Source organism: Andrena cerasifolii, chromosome 13 (genome assembly GCF_050908995.1).
Source record: "Andrena cerasifolii isolate SP2316 chromosome 13, iyAndCera1_principal, whole genome shotgun sequence".
Classification (NCBI taxonomy): domain Eukaryota; kingdom Metazoa; phylum Arthropoda; class Insecta; order Hymenoptera; family Andrenidae; genus Andrena; species Andrena cerasifolii.
Window position 1 is genome coordinate 2,981,037 of NC_135130.1, and position 25,557 is coordinate 3,006,593.

Here is a 25,557-nt window from a genome sequence, read left to right on the forward strand (position 1 = left end):
CACCATCAGAATTAATTAAATGTGATATTGTTTATACATCTTCTTAAAAATAGAGAAAAGTATACAGTTCTTATGATTTGTATAACTTTCTCTGCTATTATACTTACTTAAATCAATTAAGTGGGAATTATAAATCTCTGGTATATACAAATTGCAAAGCATTCTTATTAAAAATTTTATTCGCAGTTAGTCCACTACAGGAAGAAGTTCAATTACTAATCCAGCTGTTTTAATCATATTTTATTATTTACCCACCTTTGCACAAGTTTCGTGTATATTTTAATTATTTGTAATCGAATTTGGTTCTTCGAATAATAATGCTTGTCCATTATTAAAACATTCAGATCATGAAGTTTAGCTTTTAATGGTGCTATCAAATTATTCTAAACGTATATATCTACACCTGTCTTTTATCTATCCTTGTTGCAATTATATACTACTGTATAGGTTTGCCTTATTTAATTTCAATTTCTTACATTGTTCTTCAAGCTGGAATATTTCTACACATTTCACACATGAAATGTACCTATTTGTATTAATATTTAATCATTACATTAATCTATTCTAAATATGTATACAAATACCTTTAGCATTTTTGTGGAATTTTGGGCTTTTGATAGTATCGTAAAAAAAGATCAGAAAACTGATTTATAGTGTGTGATTATAGGAAAATACAGGTGTTTTCAAATACCTCACACTTTTATCTTCATTTCCCCCTATTTTATCTCAACACCAGATTGAAAAATATATTCGTTTGAATTTTGCACATTTTAATGTCACTGGTTTACCAGTCACTAAATTTTCATATTCAGCCCACTTGCTAAATGTCGCTCATTATCTGATTTTTGGGACTCTTATTTTTTATTAATATAAAAGAAGATACACGCAAGGTAGATTGGCAAATAAAACAATTATTCTTAGTACTTACTATTTCTATAATAAACTCATTTTCCCTAATTTGGGACTTACTTCACTCGTCAATTGAGGGACTCATATACAAGCTTCGATTCAGAAAATAGACTTAATACTCAGAAAAGTCTGAATATTTTTTCTGAAAATAATTCCCACTCTAGTCTTTTCCTCGCAAGCACCTCCTCCCTTTACATTTTACATTCTCTCTTTTACGAATATTACCCACCCCCATTCTCCTTCCCCTTTTTTTTACAAAAACGATCCTTTCCACATTTCTTTTCCTACCTTTTTCTTAAGAACACCGCCTTCCTCATTCTTCCCATTTCTCCAGTGTTTCAGAGATCCTAGCTATTTTTTCCCCGTTCGTATACTTGTATTTCTCCCTCTCTCTTTTTCTTCTTTTCAACTACCCTCCTCACTTCCACCTTGTCTCCTCGCGAACAATGTTCCCTTCCTCCCTTTACGTTCAATAATTTTCGAAGCAGCTGTTCCCAGTTATCGTCACCGTGCCAAACGGCCGGACGGCCGGTAATACGCCCGAAGTCAATCGTTTCGCTCAATGACGCGGCGTAATCGGTGCGCGAATTCGCCGTCGTGATTTCAGGATCGATTTTTCACGTTTCATAGATACGGCACTGGCGCCTTCCTTCTCCTGCTCCTCCCCCGGGAATTCCCCTCCGCAAATGCATTAGCGGCGAGAGAGCTTTTAGTGACGTCACCCACGCACATGCACACACATGCGCGGGCATATAGTCTCGCCCGCCAACACCAGCCGCGCGCCGTGCACACAGGAATCGGGTTATACGGTGGAAGGAGCGTGTGTTCCATGCAGAATGTGCGTGGGTACTTCTGCCGCCGTCGCTTCCATCAAGCTCCGTTTCGAGGACCCTGCCTAATCTTTTGTCTCGTCCTCCTATCGGCGCTTTTTCAACAACCTCCTCGTGGCTTTCAGATTTCGGCCGTTCCTCTCGCATTTTATCGCCCAGCGACGCTCCTTCTCCTGACCCATACCTGGGGGACTTCGGATTCTCCAGGCTGCTTCAAAGCTTATGGCTGAACTCTTTTTTTGTGGAATTTAGAAGCTGGAACAATCTCGGAGAGATTAAAGGGTTATAAATTCCAGGGGTTGAAACGGTTCCGAAACTCGCTGCTTCATACTTTTATGCATCGGTTCTGATTCAAACAGTTAGGAAGAACCGATATTCCGAATAACTGTTATAAGGAACCGAAATCTCGGCAGACGAGATTTCGGTTACGGTTCTGCGGAATATCGATTTTATAACTGTAATGTGAGCTGATTATTTTGAAAGTGGCGTAAGTCCATTTATGTTCGAATCGAGATATTGAGGGGTTTGCGTTGGGTTAAATTTAAAAATAGGGGTAACAGATAACTTGGTAGTATAATGTTTTTGGGTTTACAAGGGTGTCATATTTATCACCCCTATTATTAGCATAATTGACATTATTATCCGTCAGCGGATCGAAAGTGAAATTTGAGATTAAATTGTTTATAACAAATTCATTGCACATTGGTAATTAAACTGCTACCTTGATAATTAAACATAAAGCTGTGATCTCAAAAAATTTTATTGCACAATATTTTCCATATGCATTTGAAACTCTCACAATGGGACTTACGCCACTTTCAAAATAACTGTTTCGTCACTTCGTTAACCAGCATATTTTCGTTTTACAAAGTTTTAATGATTTTAAATATATTAGTAACAATTTGCTTCAGAATGAAGAGATCATGTAAAAATGTAACTATTAAGATAGCTAACTCGATTTTTTTGGAAAATGGATTTACGCCACTTTCAAAATAAACGGCTCATGTACGTATCGGTTCCGAGAGATTACTGTATAACCGATATCCAGTCGAGCCTCGGTAACTCGAATCTCAAGGGAAGGCAATAATCTTCGAATTGTAGAGGTTTCGGCTTATCGAGTTTTCCAGTAAGAAGGTTCAACAAGCGAAACTTAGATTTATAGAGACTTTGTACGACTGTTCATTTTTTTGACTTGTGGAGCTGTCGAAAAAATAATAAATGAAAATCGCGAAATTCCCGAAATCAGCGGTTTTCGACCTTATTCTGCGATCTTTAAGCGTTTATAGCTCAGAGCAATGTCAATTGATTTTGGTGAAATTTTAGGCATGCATACAACTTACTTCAATCTACAAATGGGTTTTTTGAAATTTCATTACAGGCTCACTAAAAAAGTTTAAAAAACATTTACTATTTTTTTTGCTTTTCCGACTTTTTCCCGTATTGAATTTTTTTCAAAACGACGAATTGTGTCAATTTATCAATACGTCACTTAGCAAATTAATCCTTCTAGCTTCTAAAAAAAAATCAAATCGTTTGGAGCAATTCTAAAAAAGTTATGCGATTGTAAAAGTTGTAAACTTTCTTTCGTCCGCCACTGTGTATAAAAATAATTATAAAACATTTTATGCTGAAAATATTACTCTTTATTATATATTAAAAATAGTTGTGAGTTTGCTTCGTGCTAGTCTTTTAGTGCATTGTAAATCAATAGCATTTTCAATTGTGAAGAATGTAGAGAAAACATTTTCCTCAATTTTTGGAGATCTCTAAACTTCGACTTGTAGAGGTCGGAGTTCTTCTAAATTCGAGTTGTAGAAATGAGATACATAATTTAACATTCAAAATGTAGTTCGAGTTTAGGAAGTTTTATTTCGAGTTGCAGAGGTGTTTTAGAGCGCACAGTGGTCGAAAATGGAGAAAACCTGGCCAAAACCCTAATTTCTAAATTCACCAGTTATGACCCCAGTCCAGACCCCACCACCGTTTTCATCACCTATCTAGCTACTAATTACCAACAGTTAGAGGAAAGTAAGTTTGCCATCATTCGCTACAGCTCATTCCAAAGTTGAGTATTGTCAGAGTGTTATTCTCTCAGTGAAATTGCTGGTGCTCTTTGTGACTCTTAAAAGTGCAACTTAAAACTGGTAGAATACTTATGGATTCAGTAGGTAGTGATAAGTACAGTCCTATACTATATTGTGGTACAGATTTGAGACATGTAGCAATAAAGGGATGAAATTTCGGTTAAAAAATTGCAGCCCCTGTCACGACCACTGGTGAAATTATATTTAGCTAGAGATAAAGTTTACTTGCGGGCTCTTCCGAACAAAATTTCTTCTTCTGTCATTAAGAACAATGCCTCAGCTGTTATGACGCACAAAAAACTTTTGCCTATATCTGCTCCTGATGTTTTGCTGACATGCGCCATATTGGGCCCGCCAATTTGTTTTTTCTTTCAATTTTGACTTCAGATACGTAATCAGCGACGAAAACCTTAGTATACTCAGTTTTGTATAAATCAAAGGTAAGTTTCATGTTTTGGCCAGGTTTTCTCAATTTTCGACCACTGTGCAGCGGAGCGGAAGGGAATGAAGAAAATTTTCGTCTTATACAGATTTTCGAGTTATTGAGGTTCGACTGTATAACCGTTATGGAACCGATATAAGTTATTGAGGTTCGACTGTATAATCGTTATGGAACCGATATAAGTTATTGAGGTTCGACTGTATAACCGTTATGGAACCGATATAAGTTATTGAGGTTCGACTGTATAACCGTTATGGAACCGATATAAATTATTGAGGTTCAACTGTATAACCATTATGGAACTGATATAAGTTATTGAGGTTCGACTGTATAACCATTATGGAACCGATATAAGCTATTGAGGTTCGAATGTATAATCGTTATGGAACCGATATAAGTTATTGAGGTTCGACTGTATAACCGTTATGAAACTGATATAAGTTATTGAGGTTCGACTGTATAATCGTTATGGAACCGATATAAATTATTGAGGTTCGACTGTATAATCGTTATGGAACCGATATAAGTTATTGAGGTTCGACTGTATAACCATTATGGAACCGATATGAGTTATTGAGGTTCGACTGTATAACCGTCATGGAACCGATATAAGTTATTGAGGTTCGACTGTATAATCGTTATGGAACCGATATAAATTATTGAGGTTCGACTGTATAATCGTTATGGAACCGATATAAGTTATTGAGGTTCGACTGTATAACCATTATGGAACCGATATGAGTTATTGAGGTTCGACTGTATAACCGTCATGGAACCGATATAAGTTATTGAGGTTCGACTGTATAATCGTTATGGAACCGATATAAATTGTTTCAAGATTATTTCAGTCTTATAATTGTTTCGAGAACCGAAACTGATATCATAACCGTTTTCAACCCCCTTTATTAAAAATGCTTACAAAGAGATACACATTCATTATTCATTTTGTATAATGCATGGGCATTAGGGAGTTGCTCGACTGCAGCTCGCATAATAAATAGTAAAATCGGAAAACTAAAAAAACAAATCCAAAAATAACACAAAAAACTCCAAAAACAAAAAAAGAGCTAAAAAACTTTCTACGTCCACGCCGTTAGCTCTGGGTAACGCCAAAGGAGATAATAATATATGAATGTAATTGCTGCTATTCATTTAGGCTTCTTTAGGTTGGCAACACTGTTTCTGTGTAAAATTTCGATACTCCGACCTTAGAATCGTGATTAGCGATATCAAAAATCCTTAGAAACATTAAAGTTGAAATTTTAAAACTTCCAGTATATGCCAAACCGTTCGCGACCGGGCTGGCCACTATAGTGACCACCTAAGAATTTGAATACTTTGCGGGCCATTTTAGTGGAATACATGCATAAATTTCAAATAAGTAAAATCTACAATTTCAATGAAAAAATCCCAGCCCTGTAAAGGTTAAGGAATCTAACTGATAAGAGTCGTTTAGCAGTCACGTCCAACCCAAGGTACCTACTTGTCACCATGCCTTCTCTCCTTTTGAAGGTTTTGAATCTCGCGGAGTAAAAAATTTGTTGAATACAGGTAGTTCAGTATTCTAGTCGTGCGTAATTTATTTTTTACGAGCGCTTAATTCACAGCACATCGGCTCGGTTCAGCGCGATAATTATCAGTGACCCCTTCTGCATACAGGAACCCTTACCCAGATATGTCGTATCGTAAAACATTCTGAATTATTTAATTCTCATCGCACTCCGAATTACTGGAAAACATGGATCCATTTAGTGCCGAGAACGAATCTGCAGGTCCGATGCGAACTGTGTCATGAAAACACGGCTCGTTCCATTATTAAACTGTCCATGAAGAATCCCAGTTCGGGCCATTACGCAAAGGAACCGACTGTTCCGCAGGGTCAACGAATCGAATGCTTCTCAATCTCGTCCGTCGGCCAAACAAATTTACAATTTCCCGTAAATCGTTCGAGGTCCGCTGGTCCCCCTCTGCCTTTGTCCCTTTCCCTCCGTTTTTCACTGGTGCATTCGTACAATTTCTTGGAACGCGTAGAAGAAATTCGATGACGCAAGGCTGGCCCGATCGGTCGTAAAAAAGGGAGAAATTCGTCCTGGTGACCTAGGCGAATTAAAGATTTGGTTACGATATCGAGTTACGCGCTTCCGCGATGCAATTACTGTGGGGAATTTGATAATTGAATTTTATTAAGAAACCAGAAAAGTGGGAAACTTATGCTTGGTTTTAATTAAAAATGCTGGGACACTTGTCAGGATAGTGGGCAGTATTAATGGGTTTGGGAAGTGGTTTAATAAGTTATTTGTAAAGGTTAGAATAAAAGGGAAGAATTATTAGTGAAGAAAAACAGAGTAATAAATTCTGTTTTAATTAAATTTTTATTAGCACATGGACCTGTTACTGGCGTTTTATTCTTCATTATGGGGCTTTTTTATTTTTATTTCGTTAATCCAGCTAAATTTGTCTGAGTGCTTCTTTAAAACCTCCGCCCGATAATCCGATTTTTCAGTGAAAAACGATTTATATTTCATTTCAATTGCAGGTATATAGTAGACAAAATTCGTGTAGTATAATATTCTAATGGGAATGCAAACTCCAGCAATTCTTTAGAAGAAGGGAAGAAAAGTTTTCTTCATCCACTTCTTGTCTTCTCGCAGAAAAAAATTCACACTAACCTAGTCGAGGAACCAAGAAATTACTAAATTAGAAGTAAGTTTAAAAACACACTTCTGGGAAAAACTCGTTTAAAGTTTTTCGTACACTTTTGCACTTGTCCTGAATCTGTTATTCCTGCATTACTTTCCCTTTCTCTTTAGCATTTTTTATCAATGTCTATTAATGACGTAACACTGTTGCATAAATTTTAATGCATTCGTGAACCCGCAAATTCCGCGCGTTTCAAATCTCTCACTTCGAAACTTCAAACCTCCATAATTTCGTAGTTCCACGAGTGTTCGGTATAAAATTTTAGAAACACATTTCCGAGATGTGAGTTTTTAAGAAGACGTAATATAAAATACCGATCTTTTTTACTCTTCAAATGGGAACAGCTTTAGGTCTATAAACCGTTGCCCAGCAAAGAAAACAACCAAACTGAGGATCCTTTGAGGAATGGCGGGGTCCGCGTGGGGCCCAAATCAAACCGGACGAGCAACAAATTTCGTGGCAGAGTTGTTAACGGGTCCGTAGGACTCTGCTGTGCGACAATTTCTCTCCTAAAACCTAAACGAATACGGGGAAACGTAACCTGTTAAGTGTTCCCCGAAGGACTTATCGAAGCCGAGGCTGAACCGTTTAGGGGCCATATTCTCCTGGATTCTTATCGGGACCTTCTGGCTCGTTACCTCTAATTTAGCATTTTAAATGTCGCCCGTGGTGCATACACGCTGGAACGTTCAGTCCAGCGAGCTGGGTATCAATGACTCAACGTGCCAGGAATTCGTCTTCCCCAGCATCCGGGTGATCTTCAGGCTTGGAAGCATGCGACCACCCGACTAGTAGCTGCCGGTCGGAGTAGACATTACGATTTTGGGAGAATCAGCCTCACGATCGCTCGTGGAGCCTTTTAGAATAGCGATATCGGCTTTCGAAAGGAATGAGTAGAGGAATATTGGTCTTAGAGAGGATGCTCTTTAGTGGATGAGTTTGTGGAAAACTATGGGAGGAATATTTTTTTTTATTGCTTTGTTCGTTTATATCGGTTTGGCCTTTGTGCCCTGACTTTTATTTCACTAAACTGGTTGACACGATTCAATTACTTTTGATTGTTGGAAAATGTAGTGAGCAGAAATTTATCAATTTTTAATGGGAAATATATCGACTTTTACCAAGTCTATATACGTATTTTAATTTTCGGTACACGCAAATTTAAAGTTCAATCTATTATTTATAATAAATCAGGTGATAATTGAGAGCTATGGCAAAATACATAAGTTTTTTCCCATATGGATTTTTATTAAGCTATTGTAAGAAATTTAGAAAGTAATTGTGATTCTATTAGTCTTTAGGGGTCGTTCTTAAAATACGTAAGGGTAATTTTGGCGAATTCTTACTCCCTCCCTCCAACAGTATAATAATTCGTAAGACTTGATATTCCAACCCCTTCGTTACGTAATATTTTTTACATTTAACTTTTTCAGTTATTAAAATCCTTTTAAAGGTTTATCTACTTTCCTGGAACATTAATGATAGAATTTGTATTTATTGAAAATTAGGTTAAAAAATATTACGTAAGACGCTGCCTGACTCCCTCCCCCCTCCCTTGTAAGAAAACGTAAGAAATTCGCGACCCCCTCCCTCCCCCAAATTCTTACGTAATTTAAGGATGACCCCTTAAAGATTTTAGGATGGGGTGGTCGACTTGGTTAGTTTTACCAACAAGCCGACGATATTACTTTCGCAATGACTTCGAAATTTCTGTTTTATCACAAAAAACTGATTTTTTGTTATTTTATCTTTTAAAATAGAACGGTATACTTTTTTAAAGGGGATGGGGCGAATACAGTGGTGGAATACAAACTGAATTTTTGTTAACTTGTAGCTGGAGACGTTTGTATTGCGTGCAAAGATTTTTCTTGAGAGACACTTAGATATTCCTAGTGGAAATTTGTTTACCACTTTTTGTTTGACGAACTATTGAAAATAACTCGTTAATCGTGGCAATCGCAATACCCTACACATTAAATTAAATTTTTTTATAATAGCGCGAATGGAAGAAAATATAGAAATACATAGTAAGTTTAGAATCAGTGAACATTGACAGAAAAATCTGTAGAAGATATTGCAATGTGAGAACAATTTTTACCAGTAATTTCCCCATTCAAATTACCTGAAATTTACGCACAATTAGACTTACAAGGGAAGATCCCGAACCCGGAAATTAAAAAAAATCTGAAACTTTTTGAATATGTGAGGTATTTCCTCCTGGTTACAACGCAATTTTTGTTTGCTGCCCAAATTCACTCTAAGGGGGTGAAATTATCCCCTGAACATTCGGCTATTTCCCAATTTTATTTTGTAACTCGTAATCTGTAAGAGATAGAAAAAAAGTTTCAAGGCAAAAGTTACTTCTTTTAATTAGATCTAGCATATGGTAAAAAAATATTTTACAGTTCACGAGTTATAACACAAAATCGGAAAATAACCAGAATTTAAGGGGCCAATTTCACCCCCTTAGAATGAATTAGGGCAGCAAACAAAAATTGCGTTGTAATCAGGGGGAAATCCCCTACAAATTCACAAATTCTTAGATTTTTTTGAATATCCGCGTTAGGGATGTTTTCTTGTTAGATCTTATGTCGACTGCTGTTTGTACAATTTATACTCAAATTTCTTTTTAACCTTCCGGTACTTGCGCGTGTGCACGGAGTGCACGGAGGTCAGTTTTTGGCTGATAAAAATCGTTTTACCGTGATCTATTCTACCCAGCATCCCTACGTATTCTTCCACGGGACATTTTTGCATAATGCTACGTACTTGTCAGGTTCAAATTCAGTTTGGAAGTGTCTCTGATTGAATGAAAACGAAAGTATGCCGCGTATCCTGCTGGCGAGCAGGATTGTACTCACAAGATTCCCAGGTGTTCGTCTCCGATTGCTTTGGATTTTGGATATGTTTTAGAGGACAGGAAAATAAAAAAAGGTGTTTTTTTATTTTGGCCTGTTTGCACGTTTAAGGGGTGAAACCACCCCTCAAAGGTTCTCAGGTGTTCGTCTCTGATTGCTTTGGTTTTTGGATATGTTTTAGAGGACAGGAAAATAAGAAACAGGTGTTTTTTTATTTTAGCCTGTTTGCACGTTTAGGGGGTGAAACCATCCCTCAAACGTTTTCACGTGTTCGATTCCGATTGCTTTGGTATTTGGATATGTTTTAGAGAACCGAAAAATAAGGTGTTCTTTTATTTTGGCCTGTTCGCATGTTTAGGGGGTGAAACCACCCTTCAAAGTTATAAGATTTTCAGGTGATCATCTCCAATTGCTTTGATTTTTGAATATGTTTTACAGGGCCGAAAAATAAGAAAAAGGTGTCTTTTATTTTGGCCTGTTTGTATGTTTAGGGGGTGAAACCACCCCTCAAAGGTTTTCAGGTGTTCGTCTCCGGTTGCTTTGGTTTTTGGATATGTTTTAGAGAACCGAAAAATAAGGTGTTCTTTTATTTTGGCCTGTTCGCATGTTTAGGGGGTGAAACCACCCTTCAAAGTTATAAGATTTTCAGGTGATCATCTCCAATTGCTTTGATTTTTGAATATGTTTTACAGGGCCGAAAAATAAGAAAAAGGTGTCTTTTATTTTGGCCTGTTTGTATGTTTAGGGGGTGAAACCACCCCTCAAAGGTTTTCAGGTGTTCGTCTCCGGTTGCTTTGGTTTTTGGATATGTTTTAGAGTGGCGAAAAATAAGAAAAAGGTGTCTTTTCATTTTGGCCTGTTTGTATGTTTAGGGGGTGAAACCACCCCTCAAATTTCATAAGAATTTAATCATCTTTCTTAATAATAAGTCACCGTGCACACAGTGCACGACGCGAGTGTTCGCGAGACCGAAATAGACGCGAGTGCCGAAAGGATAACAGTACAATATTTTCAGTATTCTCACACTACTAAACTTAACTTTGATCTATAAAAATCGATCAATTTAAAAGAGTGCTTCAATTCACTCACCCCTGCAATTCGAAGAAACAACACTTAATTTTCCATTTGCATAAATCCATAATTCGATAATGTTTCGCCCCTGAAATGATTCGTCGAAAAAAAAAAATGAAAAGTCGATTGGTTGTTGCTTGTAGACTCTGGCAAAGCTTGACGACCAGGTCCAGGTGCAGGAAGCGTCCTGTAATTCGACCGGCAGTGGAATCGTAGCCAATAGCCTGATGCAGTTGCTCTGCAGTTTGATCCCAGAGGAACCCTTCGAGAAATCGGCATTGCAGACGCGGGTCCAAGATATCGCTGGGTGAGTACCTAAAATACAGGATGGATCCTGGCGTCTTCACGTTACGAGACCTTAAAAATGCAATGGCCACGTTCAGTGTCGATCATATTTTATACGCTGATGCCGTTTCTTTTCTTGAAGAAGCATGCTATTTAAAGATACGCCGAGTATTAAGAGGCAGATGTCATAAATGCTTTTCCTAAATTAGAAACGAGGAAGATTGCACGAAGGCGGAGCATCAGAGTAGCGTAATTTATTAGGTTGCTGTGAAAGTCCTGTCCGTCAGTAAAAGCGAGACACCAGCTCATTTTTAGAGAGAACTATCTACCCAGAATTAAATTACGACCCTCCGCCATCCTTATAAAAGATTTTTAACGTCACCTCTTTTGTCGTTTTTGTTGGGACCAACTGAAACTTTCGAATTTGCTATTGAGTACAGTTCTATATTCAAAGTTGCTTTGGCAAAGATGATCCCTGGAGCTCGAACGTAAAAAATATGATGGGCAAAGAACAACTTTCATTTGGAAAATCATGAAGTTATTTGTACAAAACATTTTAATTTCACATTTCCTGAATATTTGCTTTAGGCTTTTTAAACATTAATTGTACATTTCTTGAATATTTATTTAAAATTTCTGAATATTTATTTCACATTTTCTCTGTGTGTATATAATATTTGGAATCAACATTACATTATTTAACCAACATTTTCTGCTGCTAGGGGGGCTTGAAATGGTTTTCATGAATATATCAACATTTATGAAACTTTTCTGTTAACACTTTTTCCTCGCCGATTTTTCGACCTATTAATTAAAGGAAGCAGTCCAATTATGGTACGATGGAAGTGTAATTTTATTAGAGTAGCCTAAAAACAACAACAAATAAGAAAGTGGAACTGGGTTGAATGGCATATTTCTCGAAGATCGTTATGAACAATAAGGTTCCTCGTCATTCGTATGCCACATTTTGCGCAATCTTTGATTGAGCTAACCGGAAGCGACTGTAAGCACGTCTCAGTTTCCCCAGTCCATTTGAATCTCCACGTTTGAAAATCTTCGGCGCTCGTCTCTTCTATTTATCTATTGGTCAAACAATACGGGACACCGTTCCTTTGAAGAGGCCAATAGGAAAAGAACTTTTAACACTTTGACATGCGCAGACCACCCCCGTAGAAAAACATGACGACTTTGTCGTGCGAGGAGAACTTAATACGCGAGTCACCGAAAAGTGACAAGGTGCATGCTGTTTTCGTTGCATCCTCCGGGATCCGATCTCCGCCAGGAAGATACGCTGCACCTGGGTCAACTTCCTCCTTCGAGACCCCCCAACATGTCTGTTAATCCCTTCCTACTTGCACAAATTCATTTGCTTCCTTTTCTTCTTCTTATTCCAACGATTCACTGTTGGAATGAAAAATGCATGTGCCACTGGGGCCAACTGAAGTATATTCCGGCAAAGTATGAGATAAATATGAATGTTCAAGCTGGTGAACTTCCTTTTTAAGTCGCGTTGGTCTTTTATCAATGATAAAGTTATAGGGTGACTTAATAGTTATAAATTCTTTTTACAATACTTTGATTCTGCCATCTTTAGTTAAAATTTGCTATCTAGCATCTTCTCATTTTTCAAGATATGTGTGATGAAATATTTGAAGTTCCACATGTCTTTTACCTTTTAGGTAAAGTTAGAAAACACTAGGTGCTTCGTAGAGATCTAGAATAATCCCAACTGCTTTTCAGATCGTTATACTAGTTTGTAATGTTCTATGTATTATTTAGTAAGTTAGATTGTCCTGAGTTTACATCTGAAATGCAAGTTCTTCCAAAGTAGACGCTTGTGAAATGGATATTAATAATTTTTTGATTGAGAAGACTTCACTTCTCAGCACAAATTAAAAAAAAATTCTCCAAGACCATATCTTCATTATTTTGTATTTGTTCAATTCAGAAGAGGGCAGAAAATCTTAAAATACAAAAATGATTTTTCTGCTAAATTTAAGGAGTTGAATTTTTTTAATGCAAAAGCAATGAAAACTCAGTTATCAAAACCCAAAACCAGAGTTCAATGTAAAGGAATTTCAGCAGAGAAAAAAGAAAATTTAATTACGAAATTGAAGCCAATCATGCCAGCCAATCGCCTTGCCTTTTTGGGAATCATTAAATGTGTCTAATAACATTAATAATAATGACGATGATGAGTTAATACTCAAAATTTGAATCGCACTAAATGTCCGTCGACCAATGAATACATCATTAAGAAGTTATTCATTTCAAATCTTCGGCCACTACCGAGAAAAAAGTTGACATCTTTCTCAGCGGAAGTTATGGAAATGCTGGAGTCCCCACATGCAATTTGATAATTTCTCAAACGAAATCACAACGATTGTACATATATAGTGATGAATCTTAATTTATAAAATTACTCGACATATTTTTAATATTTAATAAATAATTTCAACAATTTAATATAATATTTATCTTAAGTTTTCGAATTCAGATTCGTACTCAGCGACCTGGAAAACTCTAGAATACCAAGTTTAGACTAAATCTGATATTTTTTTGGTACACTCGTCCGCCATATTAGATTCGCCATTTTGTTTTTTACCATTTTGACTTCAGATTTGTAATCAGCGACCTCGAAAACTCTAGAATACTAAGTTTAGACCAAATCTGATACTTTTTTGGTACACTCGTCCGCCATATTAGATCCGCCATTTTGTTTTTATGCCATTTTGACTTCAGATTCGTAATCAGCGACCTCGAAAACTCTAGAATACCAAGTTTAGATCAAATTTGATATTTTTTGGTACACGCGTCCGCCATATTGGATCCGCCATTTTGTTTTTTGCCATTTTGACTTCAGATTTGTAATCAGCGACTTCGAAAACTCTAGAATACCAAGTTTAGACCAAATCTGATATTTTTTTGGTATACGCGTCCGCCATATTGGATCCGCCATTTTTTTTCGTTTTGACTTCAAATTCGTAATCGGCGACCTCGAAAACCTTAGTATACTCATTTTTGTAAATATCAAAGACACCTCATGTCTTTGTCATGTTTCTGGGATTTCAAATCACAGTGCGCCGTGTGATGCCGCCTTTAACAGTAGATATGTTCCAATTAATAATTTCGTACATTGATAAGAGGTGTCCATGGGGTAATGCTTCGGGGAGTTCTAATACTTATAGTTTGACACTGATATTGACGCTGTTATTCAGGTGTTTCGTTTTATTTATTAGAAAACCGAGACCTTAAGCCGGGGATCCACTTGAAAGCTAAGCTATGCTATTCGTGCTATTATATGTGTGGCTGTGCGATAAATCATAAAAAAAAAAGCATAGCACAACTTAGCTTAGCTTCTGGTGGAAACGGTTCCATAAGGATGTATTCAAGCTAATTTTTTAAAACTTAGCTTAGCATAGCTTAGCTTAGCTTTCAAGTGGAGTCCCGGCTTTAGGAAGACAAATCTTGTCATATTTGACCCTGTCAATTGAAATGATACTTAAGAATTAATTAAAGTAATAATTCTCCGTGTTTGGATTAGTGGATTGTTTACTTTGCAGTCTGTTTACCAAAAACTGGCTCGCAACTATCTACTAGTAGTATTTCATCGCGTAGTGAATCTGCAGATTTCCAGTTTACTGACTACAACGTTCAACTTTGAATAATGAACGACGAAGGCGCGACCAGAATGATTGCTGGTCGGCCGCCGGTAGTCGAATTATTATGATTAATTTCCTGCCGATGCGAGAATGGCCTAGTCACGATTTTTACTCAGCGCCAAGATTGCTTTTCGCTCGTACCTTTAAAGTGCGCAGATGTCTAAGGGTGATCGATCATTTCGCACCCGTGTAATACGTATTTGAGAATCGTTAAGTGCATTCACCGTCGCAACTAACCCCCTTTCCGTTTCGAAACGAAATACGCGTGACCCACTTGTGCATGGCGATCAAAATTTTGTGTATGTAATAACCTACTGCGTTTGGTAAACTCTTTTGATCTGAGAACGGTAATTTTCCTTTACAAAATGTGTGGGTAAAAAGTGTAAATTTGTAGGGGAGAAGGTGTAAATATGGAGCACTGTTTTTGTTTCGAGGAAAACTAATATTAAAAATGTAATAATTGCACGAACAAAAGATGGAAGAAATAGCTCATAGATCTGAGATAATGTATCAGTAGCTTTTGAACGTGAAAATTCAACTATTGTCAAGCTAAACCATTCTTACGAAAATTTTGACAGAAACGAGGTGTCAGAATATTGAGGTGATAATATGGACCGGATTTCAAAATGTAAAAACACGTAACAAATAGTTATTTTATTTTACAGATTTTGTATTTTAACATTAAAACAAGTATTTTTTCATGTTTGTAGTAATTGCGTGTGAAATTTCAAAATTATTTAGGTCACAAAATTTAAAAATGGTAAAAAATTAAAAAATTTGAAAACGAGAAACAATAGAAAATAAATCTTTGTTTCAACTTTTTGTAAAAATAAATGTGTTATATGTGTACTTGACCGAGAAGTCCATACATGTGAACAGTACTTACACGTGAAGTATTCAAAGTGCAAGGTTAATAGTCTCGAAGATCATCTACAAATGTTAAGATGTGAGAAACAATGTAAATATTAGATTCAGATTTAAAGAAGTAAACAATCTTTATAAATGAATGTTTCAAATTAAAATTGAAAATTCGTAAAAATATATACGCTTGGAATTATTATAGATACGGATTACCATTAACTCGCCACTGCAATTTAATTAACGGTTTTGTGTTCACATATGAGTGCATACTTAATTATATCGAAGGACTGGGATAAGCAAAATTTTGAACTCGATTTTTTTAGAACTTTTGAGTAATGTGTTCTACGCTTTCAATACATGGGTGTACAAAAACACTGCCCAACAAAATTGAACTTTTTTCTGTTCTGCAACATTCAATAGCCGTTTCTTATAGATTTTTGTGCGCTGAAAACGAATCCGTAAACCGTTTATCGCCATCACCCTCAGTTTTCAAGAAATACGATTTTTTTTTAAAAAATGCAAATTTTCAATTTTGAATATCTTTTGTGTTCAAACAATAATAGTTATTCGGTTGCAAGGTCTGCCAAATTATTCTATGCACCTTCGCGAACACAACGATATAAGTTATTATTGAATTTTTGCAGATATCTTGCTATATATTTTAAAAACTAAAGGTCTAGGAGAAAATTTAACTACTCCACGCGATGCAGCAGAAAATTTTCTTTCGGAAACCACCAACAGAAGTGGTAAGTCACGTTTTGTTTTCAATACAGAAGCGAAATAGTTTGGCGAAACGTGCGGCGCCGACAGTGGTAGTCACGCGCGTTTAGCGATTGTGTGTCGCGGAGCGGCAGTGTATCGCGCGCCGCTGTTGACTACCACTGTCGGCGCCGCACGTTTCGCCAAACTATTTCGCTTCTGTATTGAAAACTAAATGTGTCTTACCACTTCTGTTGAAGCTTTCCGAAGGAAAATTGTCTGCCGCGTCGCGTGGAGCAGTCAGATTTTCTCCTAGACCCATAGTTTTGGAAATAAATTCAAATATATCTGCAAAAGTGGGTGCATTTCGGGTGTACTTTTCCTTTAATCGTTGTTTAAACATATTTAAATGTTCATAATGCACCAATAACTTATATCTTCGTATTCGGGAGGGTTTATAGAATAATTTGACGCAACAAGCAACAGAATAACTATTACAGTTTCGACACAAAAGATGTTCAAAGTTGGAAACTTACAGTTTTTTTTTTTTCAAAATCGAATTTCTCAAAAACTGAATGTGACCAGTGGAATTTCAGCGCACAAAAATCTATAAGACATCTTTACATTATCTGTGTGCAAAATTTTAACGAAATCCATCTCCATTGTCCCGTATATCTCAATAAGAATTATTTTTGGGACATAGGTATATTTATTAAAACTTTGTTACTTGCTTATATAAATACTGTTCTCTACAAATTTGTAATCCCTTTTTTAAAACACTCTTCACACAGCGTACAATCATAATATGTTATCCAAATCTATAATTAAATATTCACAAATATTTAAATGATGATGATGAAAGGCAAGGTAACTCATCTTATTCACACTGAATACTGCATAATTACGATCTGATGCTATATTTACTGCTTCTGCACGGATGTAACTATTAAATTTTAACTTTCCTCTTTCAATTCAGAGGAATTTTCTAGTGACGAGTTAACTCGTCTTCCCTACGTAGTCGACAGGTTAAACTAAAATTACGGATATGTAATATTATCATCAAAATAGGATATAATATATTCTACCTCAATTACCATACAGGGAGGTCATTATTTATACATATTATATCTTTCATTAAAATCGTTAAACACTCCACTGCTGCCCATAATCATACTCTCGCAAGAAAAGCTAATTTACCATAAAATATTTTAATTAAATATCGCCAACGTTAATTATCGATGCAGTGTGAATAGCCCAAACAATCCACCACCAATACGTGGTGTTGTTTTGCTTCCTGTGATGTTCAGCACTATTGGCGTTGCAACCCCAAGCATTAATAAGCTCCTTCTTTTTGCTCGGATCTTTTCAACCGATTCAAAAGCTTCGTATCATTGTAATCCCTCGATCGTTTTGTCATCGCTGTGAAAAAATATTCAGGTTTCAGTCGGAGGGCGAGTGGCTCATAGCTAAATCGACGCGAGCATAAAACAACAGAGGCGTCTCGCTGAGGCAAGTAGGTAATGTCAAAGAGTTTGCGGGTTCAGTTATCAACGCTCATCCTCTAGTCCTCGCAATCTATGATTAAAGAGCCGTATACGCTGGTATCTCTCCGGGGAATTATTTTCTTGCTCTCCAGCGAGAACGGTAAATGGCCCTTTTGTCGTAAAACGGCGCCACAAAGCGAGAAGCTTTTGCGAAACCGGCGCTATCGTTTCCCTTTTTGTTGGTTCTTTCGCCGTGCACGCGTCCTCCAACGTTCCCGCGGCTGCCGCGAATTCTAAACGACTTGTTATTTCACAAAAGAAGCGCGCTTCCTTATGCGATGGTTCGTACGACTTCAATGAAATATGAATGATTTAGAGGCGTGCAAACGCGGGCTAAGGCGTGCAAAAATTGTTGTTATCATATTTATGTGGACTCTTCGATTGGCGGGGAGGAACTGGCTTCATAGTGACGTTGGATGTGCAGAGCGAATAATAGAGTTTGATAAATACAAGAAACAGTGATATATACACTGAGCAATGAAGCAGAGATTACAGAAATAATTATGCAAGTAATATTTAAATAAAGTAGAAGCATAAAGCACATGAAGGTACAAATACAAAACCAAAATAAAGAAAATAGCAGCTAGATACAAATATGATTAAGGGGAGGTTCTGGTCTAAATGTCGATTTTTCTTTTATTTCATTTTTCGAATGTTCAACCTTTTAGGAAAACGGGTTTGAAAGGATTTGTTGAAATTCGTAAAATTCCCGAAGTTATAGGCATTTGAGTCGCGGCAAATACATGGGTCACAACCGGCTACTCGGCGCTCACGTAAAACTACAAATGCGTTTTTCTCGAAACAGTGTTCTCAAAACGGTGGGACCTGTATCTTCAAAAGTTATTATCCGATTCGACTGAAACCTTTTTTATTTTGAAGAGTATTCTTTTTTCTAGGGGGGGGGGACTAAAAAAAATTACAAAAAGTTGAAAATTTATAATTTTTAAAGGCGTTGAAAGGACGAAAAATACAGGGAAAAGTGATTTCAAACGTGAAGTGTCGTTATTTTCTAAAAAAAATGTAATTTTTGTAATTTTTTTTAGTCCCCCCCCCTAGAAAAAAGAATAATCTTCAAAATAAAAAAGGTTTCAGTCGAATCGGATAATAACTTTTAGAGATACAGGTCCCACCGATTTGGATCAATTTTTTGACGCCTTAACTTTAACGACTCCCCAGGGCTGTTTGCACTGATTAATTATAAAACAAAAAATATGTTTCTATAACATAAGACATCCTTAATACAATGCAACAAGTCCCATTAAATTATATATAGTAGTTTTCCTTTAATTAATTCCTAAATATCACCTATTTTTTGGGGCTCTAGACCAGAACCTCCCCTTAATAACTCTAAATCTGAATGTATGAAATCAGCAGTAGAATAAATAGTATAGTTTACTTTAGTTCCTTACTTTAACCCTAATGAAGACGAGGCATTTTATTAAAATGCTCTTCATTTCCAGTAACTCAGCGAATGAGCGTAGTAGTCGCAGTTGGTATTGGAAATTGGTTATTAAATAAATGAGCCTTCTAGTTTTATATTTTAATTTTATTTCTAGCGGCTAGGAAAGAATGTCTTTCTCAGACAGTATACCGAACAGAAGTGAGCTGTTCTCTAACAACGGACTGTTTTATCACCGTTGCCAGATATTGAAACAAGAAAAGACGCTCTACACACGTATCACTATATTTTACTATATTCAGGTTTCCCTGAATATTGAGTCATTTTTGCCTTTTAATAATTACAGTAATCCAACAGTTGGCACTGAAATAGAAAGAAATAATTTTCTGTAATTCCATGTATTATTGATTGAAAGTGATAATATGTGGCACAAATAAGATTATTTTAACTGGCGTTTAATTGAAGGTAGAAAGCCATGACAATCGGTAAAGCTAAATGGTATAACAAGCTTATCTTTCAAAGCCCCCATTTTTTCCACAAGTGCATTACTCACTTGGTTTACATTTACAAAGTTAAAATGCCCTATCTGAGGCATTCAATTAATCACTGTACACCTGTTCCAAAAAATTGATGCAGCCTGTTACGAGGCAATGACTAAATTGTTGAAATTCAGTGGAGAACAACGAGGACGACAGACAGAAAATTATAGAACCTTAGGAATTATAGAAAGTTATAGAACCTTAGAAAATTATAGGACCCCTTCTATTATTGGGAAATTGTTGGTGAGGCTACTACTTATTCTATTACGAAAAAATGTGTAGCTTGTGTCTTAAGGTTTTCTAATGACTTGTGGATTTTTTGCAACCTCAAGGAAAACGAAAAAATGAGAATTTAAATGCTGATACTATGCCACTAAAAACAGAGATACTAAGACAGTAAATTGTGAATGAAATTACGAACTTGATTATTTAGTTGACTGCTCGTAAATTGCATTACTTAATACATGCACAGTGTTGTTTAAAATCTAAATAGTGGAGCGAAATCTAATGTAATTTCCAATCGCTCCACACTCTCTACTTGCTCTGAAAAAACCCCTCATCCAAATCTGAGACACCCATTTGACAAGGTTTCCTCGTTAGTTTTATACCGAATTTAATCGAGGACTTTCGAGGACGACGATAACCAGGGCTCAAGTGGCAATCGCCCGAGGTAATTGCTAGAACGCTCCTAGAAAAATCAGTCGACAAACACTCTTATTATTAAATCCCGATGAGTTGATTGAACGGGCGCCCGCTTGGGCTCATTTCCTTTCGCTTTCTGAGATGTTGATACTGCGCTAATCGGAGGAGGATCAACCAGGCAATTGGTAATTTACTTACGAGACGCGTGCGAGCATTTCGCGACCACTTTCCCTTCGGATTCCCCGTGCACCGTGAAATCGATGAGGGAACCTAAAGAATTAAGGGGGGAGCCTGGTGTAACTAAATGAAAATCGAGGCATTTTTCGGGAATTTTTTTTAAAGAAAGTATTTGATAGATCTTTCTGAAACTTTCAGGATATTGTATTAACAGGTTAAGGTATGTAACAAAAAAAAATTATTAAAAAAGTGCGGCAAATAACAAAGTTATGCCCAGTCCGTTGGCGACGCAATTATTGCACTGCGGGCAACGTAGCGTCTTTTGGTTTCATCTGAAACCAAAAATCCAACAATTTTCTTTTAGTTTATGAGTGTACGCACAGAATGAAGAAATTTGAAACTTAAAAGATGCAAAATGAACAAATGGCGGCCTCTTGAATAAAAAGTTCACTGTTTCCAACGAAATTTTGCCTCAAATGTCTAAAAAAAAGTTATTTATTTAAACAATATCATTATACTAATAACTTAGTCCTATGAAGAAAATGTTCACAAATATCCGTGCACAAGGCCAAGTCGATTGGTTGAATATTTTTTTAGTTACATTGCCCGCAAAGTATAAAACTGTCGTTTCGAGAAGAACACATTTCAAGTTTTGTGGTAGCCTGGCGCTCCGTAGCAAAATGGGCTATATCCGCTTTAATTTTTCGAATTTCGTTTTGCTGCTTTGGGAGCATATTGTCGTGATGTTCAACTATTGATTTATGCAAAAAAAAATCGATTTCTTCGACCCCCTACACTAGACTCCCCCCCTTAAATGTGTAAAAAAAGTTATTTATTTAAACAATATCATTATACCAATAACTTAGCTCTGTGAAGAAAATGTTCACAAATATCCGTGCACAAGGCCAAGTCGATTGGTTGAATATTTTTGGAGTAATATTGCCCGCAAAGTGTGAAACTGTCGTTTCGAGAAAAACGCATTTAAAGTTGTGTGGTAGCCTGGCGTTCCGTAGCAAAACCGGCTGTATCCGCTTTAATTTTTCGAATTTCGTTTTGCTGCTTTGGGAGCATATTGTCGTGATGTTCAACTATTGATTTATGCAAAAAAAAATCGATTTCTTCGATCCGCTACACCAGGCTCCCCCCTTAAGGAATGTAAACGTTTCAGTGAATCATCTTACTACTGAAGCTTCCTCTTATGTTACTATCTTTTGCGCTTTATGCTAGAAATGGAAACGTGGAGTTTTGTAAAAGTAGTTTTGTTTAATAGGTGTGGAAATTCACGGTGATTAATTCTGTGCAATTTTCTTTGGACATTTGGGGTTGGCAGGGGACATGGAATTGAAGACTGAAGAGCAAGAAGGGGACAGCTCCAGATTTATTTTGGACTTTTGGAAAGCTAACGAAAACAATGTATTAACAAAATATTTTCAGAAATACGTTTGAAGTATTTTGCCCATATAAAAATATATTTCCTCTATGGCAGGAGGAATTTTCAAAATTTGGAGCTGTCCCCATTTTCCACCAAATTGTACAAAAATCCACCTATGTGGGGTAGATATTAAACGCCATTATTATTGTTAGAATATCACTAAATACTGCAATCTTGTACATAGCAAAAGTGAGGGAACAGGCTAAGCACGCAGTTGACGAGACACAGCCATGGAAAGTAGACGTATAGAACCTTACATTATATCTTACATACATTTATTACATAATATATTTGTTATATAAGTACAGTGCACCCTCTTATTCCATTTCCACGACTCTAGATAAAGTAACCAACTCAACAATTATGTTATAAAACTGTGTATTGGTAAATGGAAACATATCAAAAAAACAATTTTAGAAAAATTATTGTGAAAAATGATGCTTGCTAAATCACGAAATAGTATCAAAGTTCATCTGTTTGATCATCGCCATGTGTACCAGAAACCATCTTCATCTTCAGTTAACTCACAATTCATTTTTTTTTTACATTTAATGGTAGCCTATAATTCAATTTCAGCAAATTATGGAGCTGCTTCCTTTTTGCAGCAAAGCCTTCAATTACTCCCATTCAAGCACTTATTGCAGCTACTCACCAAAGTATTTCGCCACGCACTGTATACGTAACATATATTTTATGTATTTAATGAATGTTAAAGACAGAATGATCAATTCGAGTATTAACTACAATAAATAAATATATTAATCAAGATTTGTAGTTTAGACTAACGTAAGATAGAATTGGAAAATTTAATACTGATTAAATATGTTATACGTAATCAAGGGTGCCCGCAGACTTGTTTCCAGGAGGGGTTGGTTTACCCCTCTTGCTTTTTTTACCCATTTTGTAGTGCCAATTTAATTAAAAATTAAAACTTAAATTTAAAAATATTCTCTTTTTAGTATAAATTTAATAAAGATCAGTTTTGAAAAGTAATCGATTTTTTCTCAAAAGCCAGGGGGGCAACTGCCCCTTTTGCACCCCCCTCCGGACGCCCATGTACGTAATTATATGAAGGGTGAGGGGGAAAACAGGGAATGTCACAAAACAGCTTTATCGAGAAAATTAAATTTCAATACTTTAATGGTGGACTAAAGAAGCAAGGTTCAATGAATTTAATTTTCTTCTTAATCAATTTCTTGTTTTACTTGTTGTTTCTTGTTTTCTTTATTTTCTTGTATTATTAGTTTCAGTATTATTGTACACAGTAGTCGACCAGATACAGAACAGCCTGTATTCAAGTAACAATGTTTGCAACGAACACCAGTTTGACATGTGTACGTTAGAATTGTTCTTAGGAAGAATATTATAAACTGGAATTATTAACGTATTCTAAATAGCGACGATATTTAAATTATTCAGAATTCTCGTGACATAATTTACCATACAAATTGAACTTTAGATTTGGTTTATTTCCGTAAGGTTAGGTTAAGATTGAAAATTTTGAAAAACTGCTTTTCCTACACTCAATAATATTTGTTTATTTATGGACAAGTGTACGCATGTAAAAGCTTCCCCAAGTTTGAAAAAAAAATCGAAAAATTATCGCGACGATATTCATGGAGGAGGTGAAGGTGTGCCAATTTATAAAATCGTTACCCTCGTTATATTAACCAATTTCTCCCCTACCATGAATCACAGTTTACTTTGGTTAATTGGAACAGCCGTAGAAGGAACACGAAACACTTTCAGTTTTTGTTTCTCTTTAAAGTAGAATTAACCGGGCTTTCGATCAGCTTACTGGTATTTGCGTTCACCAATGCGAATCCAAACGCCACAAATCAAATATAAATACAGTGTTCATAACAAATATTACTATTTGCCTTGGTATAATGTTGCCCATATTGTTATTAACATTGTGCCTGGTGCAGGATTCTGAAAACTACCCCTTCAAGTCGGTTTTCCGAGCAGTCGCTTCTATGAGGAAAGTTTTCTTCAGCTCGTTTCGCAAATCTGAACGCGAGTAGACACTAATAAAAATTTAAACTTTTATATTGTCTATTAAATACATGAGAGTATTACCAATGGATGGACGTGGTTTTTCTCATGAAAATGAGTCCAAAGACGACCTTATTTTAGGCTTTAATTTTCCGATTTTAATTTAAAATACCAAATATTGTAAAATTTGTTAGCGCCCTTCAATCAATTTACAACGTTTCTCGCAAAATTATTCCACACACAGTAGGTGTACTAATACTTACGAATGACGATGTATCTGCATTCAGAAATATAAATAGTTCCTTAAAACTTGTTTAGAGGAGTTTCAATTAGTTGAACGTTATTTAACTTTTTGTAACTAGAACTACTGTGTTTTTTAAGTCGGGTATAACTTATTAAAATACACAGTTTTCTTTGGCAAGAAACTTCGCGCCAGTGTATTCCAAAATCGTAATTTTCTATCAAGTTTTTTACAGATTAAAATCATTTCCAAATTTTTCCTTTCACTGGCACTGAAAAAATGACTAAATCCTCAAACAATTGAACTTCAGTAAAATTTGAATCTAAGATTCAAATAAACTGCAATTATTCTAATTTTTTCATAAGTCAAACTTAAATTTTGTTTTCATGCTAGGATTATATATTTCATCTACTGTTATTTAAACAAAACTGATAGTACTGCATAACCCAAAATTCCATATAGATAGTTGCAACACTCTGTCAACATTTTTACTCCCAAATTATAAAATTCCTAAAAGTAAAAATCACATTTTTTTTTAAATTACAACTCGAGATACTTTCAAAGGTTAAAAACTTTCTAAAAAGTTAAAACCTGTTCCAAATTACATATTTTTTTTCCTAAACTAAAAGTTGAAACATTTTCAAGGGTTAAAATTTTTCTAAAAATTTCAAAACTGTTTCAAATTACATTTTCTTATATTCCTCGCAATAACAGATATTTTTTTCACATATTACAAGTAAATTGATACTCCACGCAGAAAATGCTGTTGAACAGATTACATTATGTTGATGGATTAAAATGTTATTTCCTTCTGTAATGAAGTATTACTAATGGAGTCCACTTTATCGCGGAAATGAAAAAGTTGCGCGCTTTAGCGCGACACGATTAACCCGGGAGTTGCGCGAAACAAAGTTACACGGGAGACGACGATGATGACGATGTTCAGCCTCTTTCTTTGAAGACAGGGCCAAATCCATTTTATTAATATGACGGTGCCACTGTTTGATCTGATAATTTCGTTTGGTCGTTCTAAAGAGCACCCCCGCTTTTTTCTCCTGCTTGCCATGGCAGAGTGCCCTCTGTGGGCCATTTTTCCCATGGGCATTTTCCGAGCTCTAGTTCCTCTCCATTTTCTTCCACGATTATTGATATTAATGAAAATATATACGTGCAAGTGCACACGTCGT

General features: G+C 36.0%; 1 protein-coding gene across 1 annotated transcript in view; it reads left to right on the forward strand.

The window, feature by feature from the left end:
- The window catches only part of Ssp3 (short spindle 3), an 87,291-nt gene that overhangs the window by 15,338 nt on the left and 46,396 nt on the right, over positions 1-25,557 (forward strand). Inside the window, exon 11 of the mRNA XM_076825695.1 lies at positions 11,038-11,201. Coding sequence (XP_076681810.1) covers positions 11,038-11,201 — 164 coding nt within the window. The remainder of the gene's footprint in view (positions 1-11,037; positions 11,202-25,557) is intronic.